Source organism: Thunnus maccoyii, chromosome 13 (assembly GCF_910596095.1).
Source record: "Thunnus maccoyii chromosome 13, fThuMac1.1, whole genome shotgun sequence".
Taxonomy (NCBI): domain Eukaryota; kingdom Metazoa; phylum Chordata; class Actinopteri; order Scombriformes; family Scombridae; genus Thunnus; species Thunnus maccoyii.
In genome coordinates this window covers 28,939,085-28,957,091 of record NC_056545.1, presented here as the reverse complement: position 1 = coordinate 28,957,091, position 18,007 = coordinate 28,939,085, and the positions used below count along the sequence as shown (strand labels likewise).

At 41.6% G+C, this 18,007-nt stretch overlaps 1 protein-coding gene across 4 annotated transcripts in view; it reads right to left on the bottom strand.

Moving 5' to 3' along the window:
• The window catches only part of LOC121910731 (protein turtle homolog B-like), a 155,339-nt gene extending 141,205 nt beyond the window's left edge, over nucleotides 1–14,134 (bottom strand). For 3 of the 4 annotated variants that reach the window (XM_042432030.1, XM_042432031.1, XM_042432034.1), the window contains exon 1: nucleotides 7,705–8,011. In XM_042432030.1, coding sequence (XP_042287964.1) covers nucleotides 7,705–7,768 — 64 coding nt within the window. In that variant the 5' untranslated portion in view covers nucleotides 7,769–8,011. Of the gene's footprint in view, nucleotides 1–7,704; nucleotides 8,012–13,418 lie in introns of those variants that run through there. The other variant, XM_042432032.1, reaches the window with a different exon arrangement.
• Nucleotides 14,135–18,007: the final 3,873 nt, after the last annotated feature.

The window sequence follows — 18,007 nt, the reverse complement described above, 5'->3', positions numbered from 1 at the left end:
AACACATACACCGGAAAGCAATACCTTCCCCAAGCGCTGTGCTGCAAGGGCTGCTCCGAGTCAAATACTTGATGGTGATCAGTATGCCATACACACACTACCTATAACTACCATGATCTATTTTAGTGCCTCGCAGATCTGAGGAGTAGCTGTGAGGGAGTTATAAGGGAGTCAGTTTTGGATAAAACAGAGCAGTTGTCTTAATGTAAGCTGAGAGACAACTAGAAAGATAGAGTCTTTATTCATGCTGAACTACACCAGCGGACCCACACATTCTTCTTTGCAAGCTCATTGCTCCTTTCAGGGGTGATATATAATTGAAGTTACACAGGGAGGCAATACTAAAGAAGCAACCCTGTCCTCCCCTGACAAGACTTAAGTGACAGCCCCAGGACGCTGAGTGATGGTGCAGACACATACAAAAGCACAACACTTACAGCTACTAACTGGAAGGCAAAATCAGCTGTTGTGTTCACAGTTTCTGGGCTATAAAACTATTCCAAGCTTAATAAAGCTACTTAGGAGGCAAACTTCAAAGTCAATACTTGTTTAGTCATATTATTTAATCACACCTAAAGGCATATACTGATAAAATGCAAACATCGCTCTCTGAAAAATTGAAACAATTGGAACACAGCAGTGAAGGTAAATCTGTCTGTCTGTTAATAATCCTGTTAAACATGAATCTGACGTCTCTCTGGGTTGATGGGACTGAAATAGAAAACGCGCTGACCTTAGTACAACACCAACACCCTGTGGACTGTTCATACATTATTGGCGGTGCTGCACAACGATCTAAAACTACACATGAAGCATCTCTTGATAATCTTTTCCATCAATCCATCCAGCCAAGCACAGACTAGTTCACTGAACCAAAATGAAGGCTGCTGGGAGCTCGGGGGCCCGACAGCAGCCGCCAGTCGCTGCTCCTTGGCCCAAATACCAGGCTGATTGACATCTAAAGGTTGGTGACTTTTATGAAGTGTGCCATTTGCCCCTGGCAACAGGGGTGCTACTTTTTATTATGCTCAGTGGGAGTGAAGGCTCCCCTTATATATGGAGCACAAACTGTCCGCAGCTGATTATACTGCACAAACATCTGTGAACTGTGCGTACCAAGTTAAAGGTCATTTCAACTGATTCCACTTACATTTTATCCATTGTCTTTAAAAAAAACTCTATTTAAAATGATAGATTTTTAAATACAGTCCATACAGAGAGTCTATAATTAAACACAACCAATTTTTCAATATCAAACCTTTAAGTGTCTACACAGAAAACGACAGCTCAGTGGCCACAACGACCGCAAACGTATAGAACTGTTGAGGATAAACGAGGTAACAAGACATTGTAATTGTACTGACACTTTGGCTACTTTAAGCCCCATTTGGCCAAGCAATGGATGAGACAATCCCAAGTGGAGTGTCCATGCCAACACCAAACAGACAGGTGATGTATATTATTAGGTAAAACAAAAACTTTACTTAAAACGAGCACTGAAGGTCCTGGTTCAAAACTATTCAGTTTATAGACTTGAATTCTAGATATGAAAGTTGAACTAGAGAATGTGCCTCCTTCCTACAGAACTTGAACTTGACCACTGCATTCACAGAAGTATTTTGATCCATTTTTTCAAAATTTAATTCATCAAATACATACAACAAAACAAAAGGTTAAATGCTTATTTCAGTACCATGGATAGCGCCACTCAGCCAGATGTGCCAGTATTATTAATGTCATTCTTGCAAGTCACTGTTAAAACTCAGCTCTATATGCAGCGCACAGCAAACTTCAATACTGAATAGAAAATAATCACAACATGCATAGCACAACGTGCTGTCATCATAAAAACAAATAAGCTACAGTACATTCCTACTTGTCAGACGAAGAAAACAGTCTGCTTTGATGATGGACTTCTGTCTTCTTTTTATGCTTCTTCATCACGTAGCCTAGACTCAGTGTTATCTCTACTGTCACACGAGCGCTGACAGTCAAAGTCCATTTCTGACTTTATTGTTGTTTGCACTAATGACTTCTCATGTAGATTTTTTTAAATAGCCTATTTTTATTTTAGATATTCTATATGATCAGCATAAATCACTATGAGGGGGATCATTTTTGTCTCAATCCAGGAAGGTAAATGTTGGAATTAGAGAAACATTTTATGTGAAGCTACAAGGATCAGTGCAGGCCGTCGTACTCAATGAGAAGATTCTGAGAGAAGTAATGCACACCTACACACACTTATCTGGTCGAAGAGGCTGAACTTTATGTGCACTACAGGAGGGAAGTGAGCCTTTTGAAGTTTTGAGAGCGTGAAAATAGATTGATGGGGGGAAAAAGTCAGTGAACAGGTGAAATTCTGAATTTTGTGTTGAAACATGTTGAGTCATTATGTCATTAACAGCAGTGATTGGTATCAGATCAATAACTAGAAATCCCGCCTTGCAGTTATATGACTCCACCAACCAGTCAAGTTGTAGTTTACATCCACGTCTGTCCAGACTCATATCATATTTGTAGTGAAGACTTTGAAGGGATTTAATAAAAGGTATTAAGTGTATTTTTGGGCAAAATTGGACTATTTGGATATAAAATGTCATCATTTTCTCCTATTAGACATTTGTGTGAAACTTTGTCATAATTAGCGTATTAATTCTAGAGTTACGGCCAAAAGCATGTTTTGTGAGGTCACAGTGACCTTGACCTTTGCCCACAAAAATCTAATCCAAGAGGATGTTTGTGCCAGATGTAATGAAATTCCCTCCAGGCGTTCCTGAGATATCGCATTCAGCGAGAATGAGACAGACGGACAACCCATAAACACGACGCCTCAGGCCACGGCTGCCGCTGGCGCAGAGGCATAAAAAGCCAGATTGGAACTTCCCTAATCAGAATCAGACTCAACATATACAGCAAGTCCTTCAGCCAGAGAACTCCCAACACCCACATGATTTACAGTAAATTGGCTGTGAACGACACGCAAGTCTCCCTTTTCTTGGTCAGCAGCTTTGTTTTAGCCAAGCAGCCACCCACTTACAGTGAAGACTCATTAAATGATCATACTGTAGGGATCATCAAAAAAAAAACAACAAAAAAAACACAGGGACACCCGCAAAGTTTCTGGAAATAAAATTAATTAGGCACCAGTGCTCCTTCACAGCTCCATTCACACACACACACACAGTTTACCCAAAAATACACATGCATACACACACACTCCAACTGGGGAGAAAGCAACACAGAGTCTCACAAACAAGTTCAAAAGTTCTCTGTAGCTTCAGAATCTCATTTCACTCAAACAAACATGCAGCTTTAATGATCCCGAGAGGATCAGACTGTAATCAATCAGAGCAAAAACATATCCAGAGATAAACACAGACAACAAGCATTCAGGATCCAATCATTCACCTGCAGAGGTGATCGGAAGAGCAAACGCAATACTTTTCTCATCAGCTTAGTGGATCAACACAAATAAAAACTACAGGTGACACCTGCCGGTAACATTCTTGTCAAATGTAGTTTGTCATGGACAGAGAAAACTCCACCTCTAGTGCACAATAAAACACATTCTCTTGACAGAACTTGTGGAACGGCACAAACAGGTTGTTATCTGGAGGCTTGAAGACTATCAGTAGATCAGTCTTCTGTAGCGTCCTGCTGCTTCACAGGTGGGTTTTTCCCAACAGTGAGCACAAAGTGTGTCATCATCTCTGTCCAAAGTGCTGAGCTAAGCACTGGCTGACATTGGTTAAACCACACAAACAGCTCATAATAAAAGCTCTTCAACTCTTCACCTCTTCATCGGCAGTGAAAAAACACTTTTTTGGAGCAACACCGGTTTCAAAGTCTGCTGAAAACTTCTCATCTGAGGCCAGTAGAGGTGTTGAAGCAGTGAGACACCTGTTGAATAAGCGCCAGTTAAACTTGCAGAAATGAGACGCTGCTGTGTGTAACTGCTGAGCCTGATTAGCTACGTCCCAACCCCTCCTCTCTACACATCAGCAGCAAGGAGGATGATATTCTTGTGGAATATAAGTAATATTATCAGTAATTGTACCATATTTAATGTTGCACCTAATGACTATTTCCAATATCAATTAATCTGATGATTATTTCCTCAACATGCTGATTAGCCTTTTGTCTATTAAAAAAAAACCTTATGGCGACATCTTCAAATGTATTGTCTTGTCTGATCAGCCCTCCAAAATCTAAAGATGTTCAGTTTACTATCATGTATGATACACAAAAGCTTCAAATCCTCTTATTTTTGCTTTAAAAAATTGCTAAAACAATTATTCAATTATCAAAATACTCTGACATTAATTTTCTAGCGATTGACTAATTGTTTCAGCTCTCATCGTGTCGGCAGCAACAATCAGATAATCATCTGTTTGTGAAATTGCATATCTGTGCAAAACTGCTCTTAGTGTAAAGAAAAGTGTTCAATGCTTGAACTGTAAATAAAGATGTTGTACATTATTTTATACATTGTTCCGATCCACGATCCTCCAAATAACCAACACCCCCTCCTCCTCCTCCACCCCTATGCCCTCTTGGCATGTTGTGGCATATGTATTTATCAAGCAAGCGAGTGGCATTTATCTCACAGCTTAGTCATAATTAGTGCAACTTAGTGTGGGACAGACAGCCTGTTAGTGGGCATATGTTCAGATCCTGGTTAAAGACACACTGCTCCCTGAGGGGGTGTGTGTGTGTGTGTGTGTGTTGTGTGTGTGTGTGGGTAAGGGTAACAAGTGTGTCTGCGTATGGCAGCAGACGGTTGCTGTGGAGCGCGCCCTGAGCCTCCATTAACACAACCCACCATGTTCCCTTCCCTCGGCTACCCGGCCGTGCTGAGAGAGGCCACTTGAAACCTGGAGGGAAGCGAGTTCACCCGAGTGTACGGGAGAGGGGAAACGACAGGACGGAGCGGAGAAGGGGAGACGCGGGAAGAGGAGAGGGGGAGAGTCAGATGTGGGAGGAGGGAGGGAGGGATGAAGCAAGGTGAGAAGGAGAGGAAACCGGAGAGGAGGGGAGAACGGTGAGGAAAGAGAGGCGAGTCTGGCTGGGGTCCAGGGTTATCACTGGCAAAAGTCGAGGCATTTGCCAGCTGCCAGCTTGAAACAGCAGTGCTCGGCCAGAAGGATGCTGCAGCTTCTGCCGGCTGGTGTGTGTGTGTGTGTGTGTGTGTGTGTGTGTGTGTACACGCATGGATGCTGCAGAGCCCTGAGAGCTCCATCGATGTGTTAAAGCACAGGACAAGGACCATATGCATAACCAGTTAGACTGACTGACTGTCTGTCTTTACAAAACACAAACAAGCCCAGTCACATCTAAAGAGAGTTGAATCAAGGGCAACTGGACTTGGTTGTAGACACCTGAAGTGCTTCCTCATGGGGGGAATGTTGGGTCTCTGTAAAGTAAAGAGTATGGTCTAGACTTCTGCTGCCTTCTGCTGTGATTTGGCACTATATAAATAAAAACTGAATTTAGCTTAAGACGCTACTAGACGACCCAAACACAAGAAAAGCAATCTAGTGTATGCAGTCCAACGCACAGACTTGTATATCAGGGAAACAACCATTAAACAAACGCATGGCTCAACACAGGAGGGCCAACTCCTCAAGACTCAACAGTTTACCTCCACCTGAAATATGAGGGACACTCTTTCAAGGACAACAATGTACATATTCTGGGTAGGGAGGAAAGAGGAGTGAAGGAGGAACTGAAGAAGCCCCTTGGATGAGAGGTGAAACATCTCCAAGGATCTACAACCGAGTCCAGCTGCCCTAAATTCAACCCTCCTTGGATAACCGTGACCTGGACTACTGAGAGTCTTCAGAACGAGCCCAGTCATAGTATCTCCTCACTGCCGTCCACAAGTTAGTTGCCTGCTGTCCCACCCATGGCAGAAAAGAGGGAAGCCGCTTAAAAACATCTCCCTAAGTCTCCTTTCTTTGGCAAACAACACTTAAGCGTATCCTCTTTAGGCAGGACATTACATAACTGTATGCCGTGTAGCCAGTGGAGCTCAGTCGCATTCCAGAGGGATATCAACAAAAATAAACAGATATAAACCTGCGAGATTCAGTGTCAAAAGTTGAACGCAGTGATGAAAGGCTTGTTTTCTTCATCAAGCGCTCCTCTCTTCATCGCTACTCATCAGTGATGCTGAAGCACAGACGCTGTCCCACTTTCCTCCATCTCTCCTCTCTCTTTAAAATGTGTAGAAGCGAGGGAAAGAAGAGGGGAGAGGAGGGGAGGGGAGGGGAGGGGAGGGGACGGGGGTGAAAATAGCAGGGATTCAATTTTTTTTTTTAAGAGTAAAGTGCGATGCTGCTGCAGCTTTATTTGCTCGCCACGTCTCCCTGTCGTCATCGACGTGAGAGAAACTTGTATGAGTCGTTACATGTGGGTCCGCTGACTACAGGATGATGTCATTTACAATTGATGCTGAAACAATTAGTTGATTAACTGATTAGTTTATTGACTGAAAATTTGTTTTAAATTCAGTGATAGTTAAGCAAAAACGCAGAGAATTACAGTTATAGCTTCTCAGATGTGATTATTTCTGGTTTTCTTGGAATTCTATGATAGTACACTAAATATCTTTAGGTTTTGGACTGTTGGTTCGACAAAACAAGCAATCTGACTGTCTTGTACTAGACTGGACGAATAATCGGTGAGCTGAGAAAATATCTATTTCGTAACAGGTGAAACTGATTCTAGGTTGGCCCTACTTTACGGAGGTCTTTTCTGAACGACCCGTAGATTTCACATAAATAACATTAAACCCACATAGGGAGAGTCCCTTATCTCTATCACCTCTCTGCAGGCAGGTCAGAGGTCAGGGTCGGCTGCAGGCGGCTTGGTTGAAGGATCTCTCAGCCACACTGCACTTCAGCTGCTTTCAACAAACAAGCCAAAACGCTTGTTAAATAGGTTTTAAGCTCACGTGAAGTCATGATACTTGTGGTAAAAGTTGCACCAACGCATGACTGACTTATAAACAGCCTCAGAGTGCTGGGAGCTGTTTCAATTCACCTCAAAGCTGTGCCGGCTCAGAAAGCGCTCCCTCTAGCGGACACAGCTACAGGTTCAGCAGAGACAGCTCCCCAGGAAGAGGTTAATCCACTCATAGCATTTTAATGACATCTACACCAGCGCACCATACTAATCACATTTGCCTTCACATTTCCAGAAACGGCTGGCAGCCGGTGTGCGGCTCAGTGGAACCGGCTGCTGCAGTCCAGCGGCTACCCGCAGCATGCCCCGCAGCGGCGGGAGAGCAAACTCACGCGTCTTGGGAGGAATATGTCAACCCAAATAAGCTGCAGTATCCATCACTCTGAAGCCGAGCACGTCACAACTCCGATAGTGCCATTTATCACCGAAAACCACGCATGTCCATGATGTATTACAGCAGGAACAAACAGGTTCCCCTCTTTTAAAAAAACAGCTTTAACCAAAGGAGCTCCATCTACCCTCCGCGGCGAAGCTCCGTTTTAATTCATTAGTCGGTGAACCGGACCGGCTGCTCTCAGGTGCGGTGATGAACATACGTATGAACTTCATGACGTAAAGTGTGACATTTAAACATGCAAGCGACATATCAAAAGTTAGCAAACAGACAAGAGGGAGAATGTTTTTAGAAGAAAAAGAAGCCAGGTTAAAACTTACACATCCTGCACTTCGACTCACCTTGAGCGGCCGTTCCTCGGGTGCTGAATACACTTGCTATCAAAGTGGCCACATACCAAATCATAGTACTATTGCCAACCACAAATAAACCTCATCATATCTCAAAGTGCCCCTTTCGGTGAATCTCTCATCGCCGAGTGGCCCAGGACAGACTAAAGGCGGCCGGTATCCTGTTTTCTTGTTAACCGAGCCCTGGACACTTTTCCATCGGCGCGTTCCCCTCTCTCTGCCCCTCTCCTCCGCGCTCCTCTCGCATCCTGAGACGGATCACCTGCGCCAATGAGACGAGAGCAAACGATGCTGTGAAACCAAGTGCGAGCCTTTAGATAACCGCGGTCCCGCCTCCGCACTGCTTTCATTGATGGACGTGGGAGGGATGCGGCCGCTCATTGGTTACCTATGCTGTCGGTTTCCCCGCTGCAGTGAGGCGTTCATTGCATATGGGAATACTAAGAGTTTCCAGTTTTCAGTGAAAAGAAACCACTTCAAGTGTTTACGACAGCTAGAGAGGAGGACTGCTTGCTCATTATGAGCTTTTTTCACCCTCAACGGACTTAAACGTAATACAAGCAACAATACTACTGTAAAGGTGAGGGAGGGGGGCGATCAGCTGAGAGATTTCTCTGTTGAGAAGGGATGGATTTTGTTTTAATCTGTGTTACTAATATGATGGCAAAATGTATAACTTTTGTTTAAAAAAAAAAATTTGTTTAAAAAAAGTCAATTATATTAGTTTAATTACTTTTTAAAGTACAGTAACAGTGGTTTATATGGAAGCAAGAAGGAAAAACATCACAGAAAGCAAGAGAAAATCATAAATTTTAAAACGGGGGAAATTATTATCAATACATACGATCAATTACAGAAACATGGTAACTTTAGAGAGTGGTTGGGCTATAAAGACTGCATTACTTAAACAGCCTATTACAAAGACAAGAAGCCCAATCACCTCTTCTAAAGAATGTGTTCATTGTTTGCAGTAAGGTAGCAATGCCTACACAACATCACAATGCCAACCACATGATGGCAAAATCCAACAGGTGGTTGTCCTGTATAATAAATGCAATGAAAATCACTCATTCTGTTTGTTTCAAAGACAGACTATCTCTACTGACACTTGAATGCAGCCTAGGTGTTTATCAGTGACACTGAAATTAGCGTGAGTGGTGTGCATGGGGAATCAGGATCCATGCACAAAACTTCTTAGCCGTGCAAGGCTTATTGTAAAGTCCAGATTTTCTCGTAGGACATGAATGCAGCACTAGATGGAGTCGTTTCAAGGTGGGTTGGAGTGTGAATCCGTAGCGGAGCTGCAGTATCATCCTGCGCAATAAGACGAGAGGAATCCTCCAGCATGTGCATGTTTAGACCACTTCCATCCACACATTAACATCCTTCTTCAAATATGAGTTTGTGTTTGTAAAAGATGCTCACTATGTATGAATGAAATGCTGGTTACACTGATAAAGACTTGTCATGAAGACCACTGTCATTATAGAAACACTGACTAAAACAATTCTCAATACTTGTAACAAATAATTGAATGATGCATGATTCATGTTCATTGATGCATTTTAAAGATTGTGAGTCAGTTATCATACTCAGAAATGCCTCGGCAAGGACAGTTTAAAATGTAACTGACTCAGTCTGCCTTGCTCATAGGGCTACATCATGCCCCAAAGCCCAATCGACTCCACCTCCAAGCTGAAGGACCCCCACTGCTGCTTCAGGAGGAGGTTCCAGTTATAGCCCCCAGCTAGATGACAAACACATTCACTTGAAGTTATTTCAGGTTCTCATCACTTGACTCTGTAAGCCTCCTCTCAGGAGCTCGAAGACACTTTTTTTCCCATTAACTTGGAGAAAATTAAGTGTTCCCTGAAAGGTAAATTAAACATATTTTCTTTTTCTAAATGGCAAACTCTCATATTTATGATTTGATGATTTATGAGGATTCATTTTTACAACTTGAGAAACCTCAACTTCTCTCCAGAAATATCAATCATTTTTTTCAACGAGTCATTATGATTTCAATCTCTAATTTCAGGCCTAATAAGTGTGCTGGTGGTCATTTGGGAAATTATTGCTCCATTAATAAGATTTAAAGACTTAATAGTAGCTTTGATGTTTGCACAGTGGGCGTTGATTGACAGTTGTGATTGAAAGTTGGCTCACCTGCTGCGCTCCCCGGCTCTGGGAACTCGCACTGTGTCAAGCTATTGTTGCAATATTTCACTAAGTTTAAGTTTAAGTTACTTGATTATGATACCTGCCCTGTTAGCACAATTTAGCTAAAGTAGCTAACGTGTTTTCTAGAGCGTGAAAGGAAACACCCCGCACTCCTTATTCTGAAGGTCCTGGCTCCAAATAGAAAAGATGGCGCCGACCGTAAACTGCAGCTCTGGGCTTCAATGGAAACCAATGGGTGACATCACACCTCGTTACCTCCATCTTTATATACAGTATATAGGATTATCTTGTGGTCTTGTCTCCTTCTATGTGGGACCTTGATGTTTAGATCATGATCCTGTGAGGCTGAGTTAGGTATAAATATGTATGAGTTTTATGTTTTGCTGTGTTTGAAGGTGTTCTGGGTGGGAAGGAGATTACTTCAGAGTGAGAACATTGGGCCTCATTCACAAAAAGTGTGTACACACAAATTTGTACTTAAACCGTGCATATGAATGTTTTAGGCACAAATCCGGGATTCATCAATATGTTCTTACCTGAATTTTACTCTGCGAACAAATTTAGAACTGCCTTAGACCATGTGAATGCACAAATCATAAACATCCCAAGACAATATAGTCAATATTTATCCCAATGTAAACAGTATATTATAACTATAATTATTGAAAAAACGATTGGGCCTAAATATACAATATACTCAAGTGTGAAATTGCTAATAATACACTATTTACTAATTATAAAATTAATAGCTAAGACTTTGTAATCCATAAATAATCATCATAAATATAATGAAATTATTAGTACAATAAAATTGTCAGTTCAGTAGTGGCACAGAGAAGGTAGGCAGAGATTTATTTAGATCAATTCCACAGATCTACACATTTAACAACTTTTTATTTTGTTATGGATGTACTGTGTGGTAGTGGTGCAACAGGTATGCAGGCTGTATACAGGATTCACAATCAAGCTCCAAACAGTTGTGCAAACGACATGTTTACCATTCAAATATGCATTTTCTGGCTTCTGCTTTTAAAGCTATTGTTTGCATTTCAATAGCAGTAAAGTTTTTCTAAATTTTTACTATCACCGTCCTGTTTGCGATGTGTGACACCTCCACTGCTGCGTGACTCCAACAGAGCTTTCCTTATATAGAGAAATGGGGGCGTGGTAGTATGCTGATTACCGATAGCGGGCACGCGCCTGTCAATTTAGAACGATTCACTAATGATTCACTAACATACGCACAAGAAGAACAAAACTGGCCGGTGCACATGTGTCATGAATCCGATGGTGATTTTGCATGTAAGCAAAGTAAGAACATTTCTACGCACATATTAGTGAATGAGGTCCATTGAAAGAGAAAAGGGGGAAACATTTTTCTTTGTGGAATTGCTCTTTATACATTTCACTCTTTTCTAATAATAATATTTTGCAAAAACAGATTTATTTGGGTATTTATTATCACCATTAATTAATGTTAAACTGAACGTGGACCTCAAGCTCTAGAGTTCTTGTTGTTTTCGTTCACTAAACCACCAGCAAAGATGTGACGGTATGAGTTTGAGGATGCTTGAGTGCGAGGGTGTGATGAGATGCATCATCTCCCGAGATTTCATAAAAATCGTATGAGTAGTATCTGAGTTGTTAAATGTGAAATGTATGTGAACAAATTAGATTATGAGGATTCTCCGGGTCCAAACTTTTTCATTTTGTAAACCCAAACTTGAGATGGATTCTTACTTATCCTCTTTTCTTACTCATAATGAGTGATGGAGATTTAATTCAAAGCATTTTGAGGCAAATATCCAGGTACAAAACATCTTCTGTAGTCTCTTCCTCACTCTGTCACACTCTGCCTCTCCTTCCCGCAGCTGCCTTGATCTCCATCTCTCCTCTATCTCACAAAGCCTGTGAGGCGTCACTTGCTTGTGTTGGCTCGTCTACAAGTTTGGCGTGCTAGGCCCCAGTCATGTCAGCATCTCAGACTGAAACGTTACCAGCTACAGATTCAGCTGAAGACCTTTTTCCTGATGCTTTTCTGGCCACTGTGGTGATGTGAAGACAGCCATATCTTACAGCTAACTGTCACATCGAGCAGTGCGCTTTAGAAGAGCTGTGTGAAGTGCAAATAGTATATTCAAATTCAGCTTTCATCATGCTCTGTGATCTACACCAGCACACCCGGTTCCAATCAGCTTTTTGTTCATCCATGGTGTTTAATGAGCCAGGTGAGACTCGTTAACTCTTTGTTGAGGCTACTGACTGTAATATGTGGTAATAATGAAACTTAGCTGGTGTCATGTTATTGCATGAAATTCTGTTTCAGTTATTTGTAGCATCTTCGATCTTTCTTTCATGTTTGTTTGGGGGGAGAGCTGTGGCCATTATAGTGATGTCAAAATGTTATCAAGACGGGATGAATGGAAAGCAGACTCGTGTTTTGATAGAATAAATATATGCTGAATGAAAGGCATAATTACCATTTCAACATGATTTCAGAAAACAGCTTTTCAAAACACATGAAAAAGACAGTGAATCATTTGAACTCCACATGTCCAGGACATGTCTTCAAACAAGACTAAGACTACGTCTACATTAAGCTAGCTAAATACCAAAATGCTGTTTTCCTACAAAAACGACGTGTGTCCACAGCAGGAGTTTCAGCATGTTTCTGCAAATACCTCCATTCACATTAAAACACCATAACAGGTAATTCTCCTTCAACTGGGCATGTGTGGAGGATAGACAAGGGAGTCAGCTACAGAAAACCAGCGAAGAAGGAACGGTATACTGTTTCCGTTTAAGCAACGGCTTCCTGACATTACACATTTACTGCGAGCAAATTACAATAGTTTCAGCAGAGAAAAATGGTAGATAGCTATGTTTAATTCTACACAAGCTATCAAAGTAGACAATAAAGAGAACAACACTTTCATGATGTTGTCCACCATTGTTGTTATTGTCGTGTTTCTTCTACTACGCACTACTGCCACCATCTGTTTAGTCAGCAATATGTCAGCGTTTCAAAGCTCCATCTTCCCTGTACACACTACAACCCCAAGCTAGCACACCACACACTCTGGAAGCCATTTTGGAAAAGTTCTATTTTCAGGGAGAAAAACGCTGTTGTATAACTGTTGACAGGACCCCTCCAACTGCAAACAACAACAATTATGACTCTTTCTATTATGAACTTTTGATATGGAGGTTTTATGTTTGTCAAACTTCCCTTGAGCCGAGAAAAGGGATTTAAAAATCCGTGACATCATCACAATGTAAAGTCTATGGGTCGAGTGGGAGCTCAAGGGCGGGGCTAGCGGGGGAAACACTACTGTGCATATTCAATGGGCCGCACAATGCGGAAGCAAACCCGGAAGCTAGACACTTTTTTTGGCTTATGCGCCAGGCGAGCAATTCCTATAGGACTGAATGGGCGCCATTTTTAGCCCGGTATCCAGCTCTTATAATACATCCATGATACCTATATAAGCGTGTCTAACCCCTTTCTCTCCCATTTGTCTTACCTCCCGCCCGTGCTCTGTGATCCATGTTCCTCGGCAACATACCGCCCACGACTAGATCCAGCAGTACCAACGAGATATCTCCTTCACCACCACATCCGCATGGAACCCTTCTCCTCCAGACACCGCGCTTCTGATCAGCTGGGATGAAGACGCTCCACACGCATCCATGCAATGGCCCACTCGGACGTGGCTCTTTTCCAAGCGATAAACATCTTCAGCCGGATGTTTGCTCACCTCCGGTGAACTCTCAAGGAGACGATCGTCCCACTCCTACGAAACGATGATTAAGACAAACTTTCCAACTCTATGCAGACTCTACTTCCATCAACCCTCTTGCCGGCAGCTCAAATCCTCCCGCTCTTCCGAGTTCATTGTCCGCCGCCGGGCCGCCGCACGCTGATGACGTCACAACACTGCCTACTACATCAGAGCCTAGACTTCTTCAGTCCCGACTGAGGGCCAGGCTGAACTCCGGATACAAATCCCATTGCGCCGAACTGACAACAAAGCCAGGTTCTTCCTGCTCCTCTCTGCCTCCACCTCCGCCACCGCTCCGGACGACCGCTCACTTCCGGGTTCCCCGCCCAGCGCCACCTGTACGCCGCGCGTCAATGACGTCACGACGCAGCCAACTGCTTCAGCCCTCTCGCAGGGCCAGGTCATCCCCATGTCTGCAGGCTGCACATACATCAACCCCCGCACATACATCCCCTCATCCTTTCCTCCAGCTATAGCTACCTCTATGCTATACATATGTGCATATATATATATATATATATATATATATATATATATATATATATATATGTATGTATGTATGTATGTATGTATGTGTATATATGTATATATGTATATATGTATGTATGTACGTGTATATATATATATATATATATGTGTGTGTGTGTGTGTGTGTGTGTATATATATATATATATATATATATATATATATATGTATGTATGTATGTATGTATGTGTGTGTGTGTGTATATGTGTGTGTGTGTGTATGTATATATATATATATATATATATACTGGTATATATGTGCAAGTGAAGTATTCAATTTTGGCCTAGGCAGCTTCTCATAACAGTGTCCGGTTAAAATGTTAAAATGTGATTGGATGGTACCAACCACACAGCTGTGGATGAGTCAGTGACTGTGAAGCATATTGAAAACAGATGAGGCCAATCAGCTGAAACAAATGCGACTTCAGTGCTCTGCCTGAACCAACGCTATATGCTTCATTAGCTTTTTGACCTTATGATAGCACTAGATGAAAGGTCAGGGGATCTTTTTATTAGTTATTACAATTCATTCTCAGGGGAATATGAATGTCTGCACACAATTGCATGGTAATCTATCTAATAGTTGTTGGGACATATCACACAAAACCTCATAATGGCACTAGAGAGACAGTTAGGAGATAATGCAAGCTAGTGTGGCTAAAAAGGCAATAGTACTATTAAGTGAAACGGTGAAGTTATACCTTAAAATGCACCAACATGGTTTATGGAAAATGAAACATCTGCAGGTCTACAGTTTTTGGTTGTATAAAGCAGAAACAGCACAGGTGGAATTAATAACATCAATGATGGCTGCATCACATTTAGGTGACCAATGTCAAGGCTCTGGTGTTGTGCATTTGATATAAAAACTACTTTCATACTAATACAGACATACTATATAACCAAGTTTTGCACCATTGGTTTCTGAGAAAACATGTTTTGTCAGTGATTTTGGTGGACAGCTAAGAATACTACAATACCCATGAGCCTCAGCGCAAATTAGAGCATGATGAATTCAAAATGCTTCATTGCTGAAGTTGTAAATAATAGCCGTAGTTGCTGAATTCACTCACAAGTGACCCAGAAATTAAAAGCATTCACTCTGTAGATTGTAAAATCAGTTTTCTTAACACCGTAATCTTCAGCTTCTGCCCACTGTTAGTAGTGCACGTAATCAAATTTTAATCTCTGTGACTGGCTGTTTCTTGCTGAAAGGCGCTTTGGGAGTCGTAGTTAACTTCTACCCCAAAATTTTACACGTATACATTTAATGTACATGTCTTGTACCTTCAACTTTTTACTAAGGAACACAGCTGTTCATCTGTTGTACTGATGATTTAACCAGGAGAGTTTCATGCTATGGGAAAAATGAATCGGATTTTTACTTCTATAACCAGGGGCACGTGAAATAGCTACTCCTACTCCACAACTCCACAACAATTCAAGTGTCCCAGTAAACCATGACCAACTGTGAGCCAGCATGTGCAATATGAGGACCCCAAAACTGAAGTAGCTGGATGGAATTCAGTCACCATTCATATCATTATATGCTTTGAGTGAAAAAGGCTTATTTACACGTATCAGTTTGAGTTCATAAACAGCCAGTTTCAAGCATTGCTCACTTGGTTTGCTAATGGATAACATTCCAGACCTGTTGCTGAGGTCTCATGCTCCATTACCTTTCTGTCACTGTACAATGAATAAAATATAAAGAGTGCATTCCCCTTGCAGTCCATTATGTGCAGTTTTATTGTGGGTGTTAATGGGGAAATCTGACAGGAAAAGCAAAACCATTGTCTTCTAATATAAACTATTAGGAGGCAGTGATAAATTATAGTTTCATAACACCTTCGAGGTTCCAATGACAGGGAGGACACATTACATACCAGTGTCCAAATATCTTTTTAACATATTGGATAAATATATGGGATTTGTTCAACAATGCAGCAGTTTACTGCAGCAGAAATGAATCCGTTTGTAGAACCTCAGGAATGAGTTGATGTCTCAGATCAGATGCTTAACTCCGACAGCCGGGCAGAAACAAGAGCAAACTAATGCACAATTTCAGTTGCTGGGTATGTTGTTAGTGGGCTGTGGTATGTTGTTGTGCTCATATGGGGATTTTCCACAAGTCTGTGTGTCCTGCTGAGGGAGCTGGAAACAGGTTTATCATGTGCCTGGGAGCACTCAGTCTGGACCAGGGAGGGGATCAATGTCTCCCACTGTAGCAGTTTATCAATATGCATCTAAATGGCAACAGCCCAGGACTGTTACTCCTCATTTTCACGACCTTAGTGGTGCCCCAGTAGAACCTTTTTTTTTGTGTTACCAGTTTTATTATGTTGGACCAAATCATCAGTGTTTCAGCCTCTACATGATTACCATGTCTTTGTTGGACCGGCAAAAAGAAGCCATTTAACATTGAAATAACCTGTGATCAATATGGCAAACTTGTTTGCAAACAGTTGGTTATTTCCACATCCAGCAGTTACAGAGCAACATTATCATTCATTTGGAGTCATGTTTCTGTCCAGCTGGTGAATGTAAGTCCAATATTCACTCTTTTTAGCTCTGTTTTTGCTTTCTACCAACTCCTCAGGGAAATATCTGGCTCTTTAGCTTCAAAATGAAAACAGCTGCCTGCTGCAGCCAAAAACCGATGCTATGAGAGCGCTCAGAGTGAACCAAAACAGTAAAGTTACAGCCGGACAGCTAAACAAGAGTTTTTATTAGCATTTTCAATTTGCGCATAAAAAACCTAAGCGGAATCACTGAAAATTTTTAAAATACCCAAAATATTGCAAAAAAAAACATTTTTACACTTGGCTGAGATGGGAACATTGGTGTATTGACAAAACCAAAATGTGACAAAGTATAATGGAAACACACTTAGCGAATAAGTGTGTTGGAATTGGAAACACATCAATTCAAATTTTCTGGAAATACATTTGGAGCTAGTGTAATACATTCCAAAAAATGCTTATTCTAACTGCTTCAAGGATCGGTGTTCGTCTAAAGCTGTTTTTTAACCATGCTAGCAGCGTGGCTCTAGATATGGCAATGGTCTGTTGATTGGTCCACCACCTTGGTCCAGACTTTTGGATGGATTGCCATACAGACCTTCATGGTCCCAAGAGGATGTATCCTAATGACTTTGAGCCCCTTACTTTTCATCTAATGCCTAATTCATCTAATGACATCATCAGAATCAAAATTTAAATGTGACGACCCCTCCCATTCTGCTTCTGACTCCTTGGGTTAATCCCAAGTCCCTTAAATTGCATCCATGTTTCCCTCACTTACGAGGATGCATGGAGAGACCCAAGGAAACCATGCAAGAAAGAGGAAACGCATGAATGTTTTTAGAGAAATGAGATGTCTTTTTCTCTGAAGCATCACGTTGAAGCGTTGTTCATTTCTGATGATGGCAGCAGCTGATCACAGCTGGATCAGCCATCAGTCGGCTTTAACGGATGGAACAACTTTAGATGGAGTTTGTGTCTGCACACATGTGCACTGTGCTAATACTAATAAAGACACACAGTTATCACTACCAGAGCAGCTGTTTTCTCTCTGCAGCCTGTTACCTGTTTGACAAACACCTGCACATGAATAAAAGCCTGTATTTATAGGCCCACTGTGTACTGTGTCCTGCTCAGCGGCCCGTCAACCATTTCTACTGACAGAATGTGTTTATATTATTTATTCATTATTTGTGTCTGTATTTATTGGTATTCTGATTGTGAATTCATTATTTAATTACCCAGAATATGATTAGGTTGTCTTTTGAATGCTGGAAATTATTT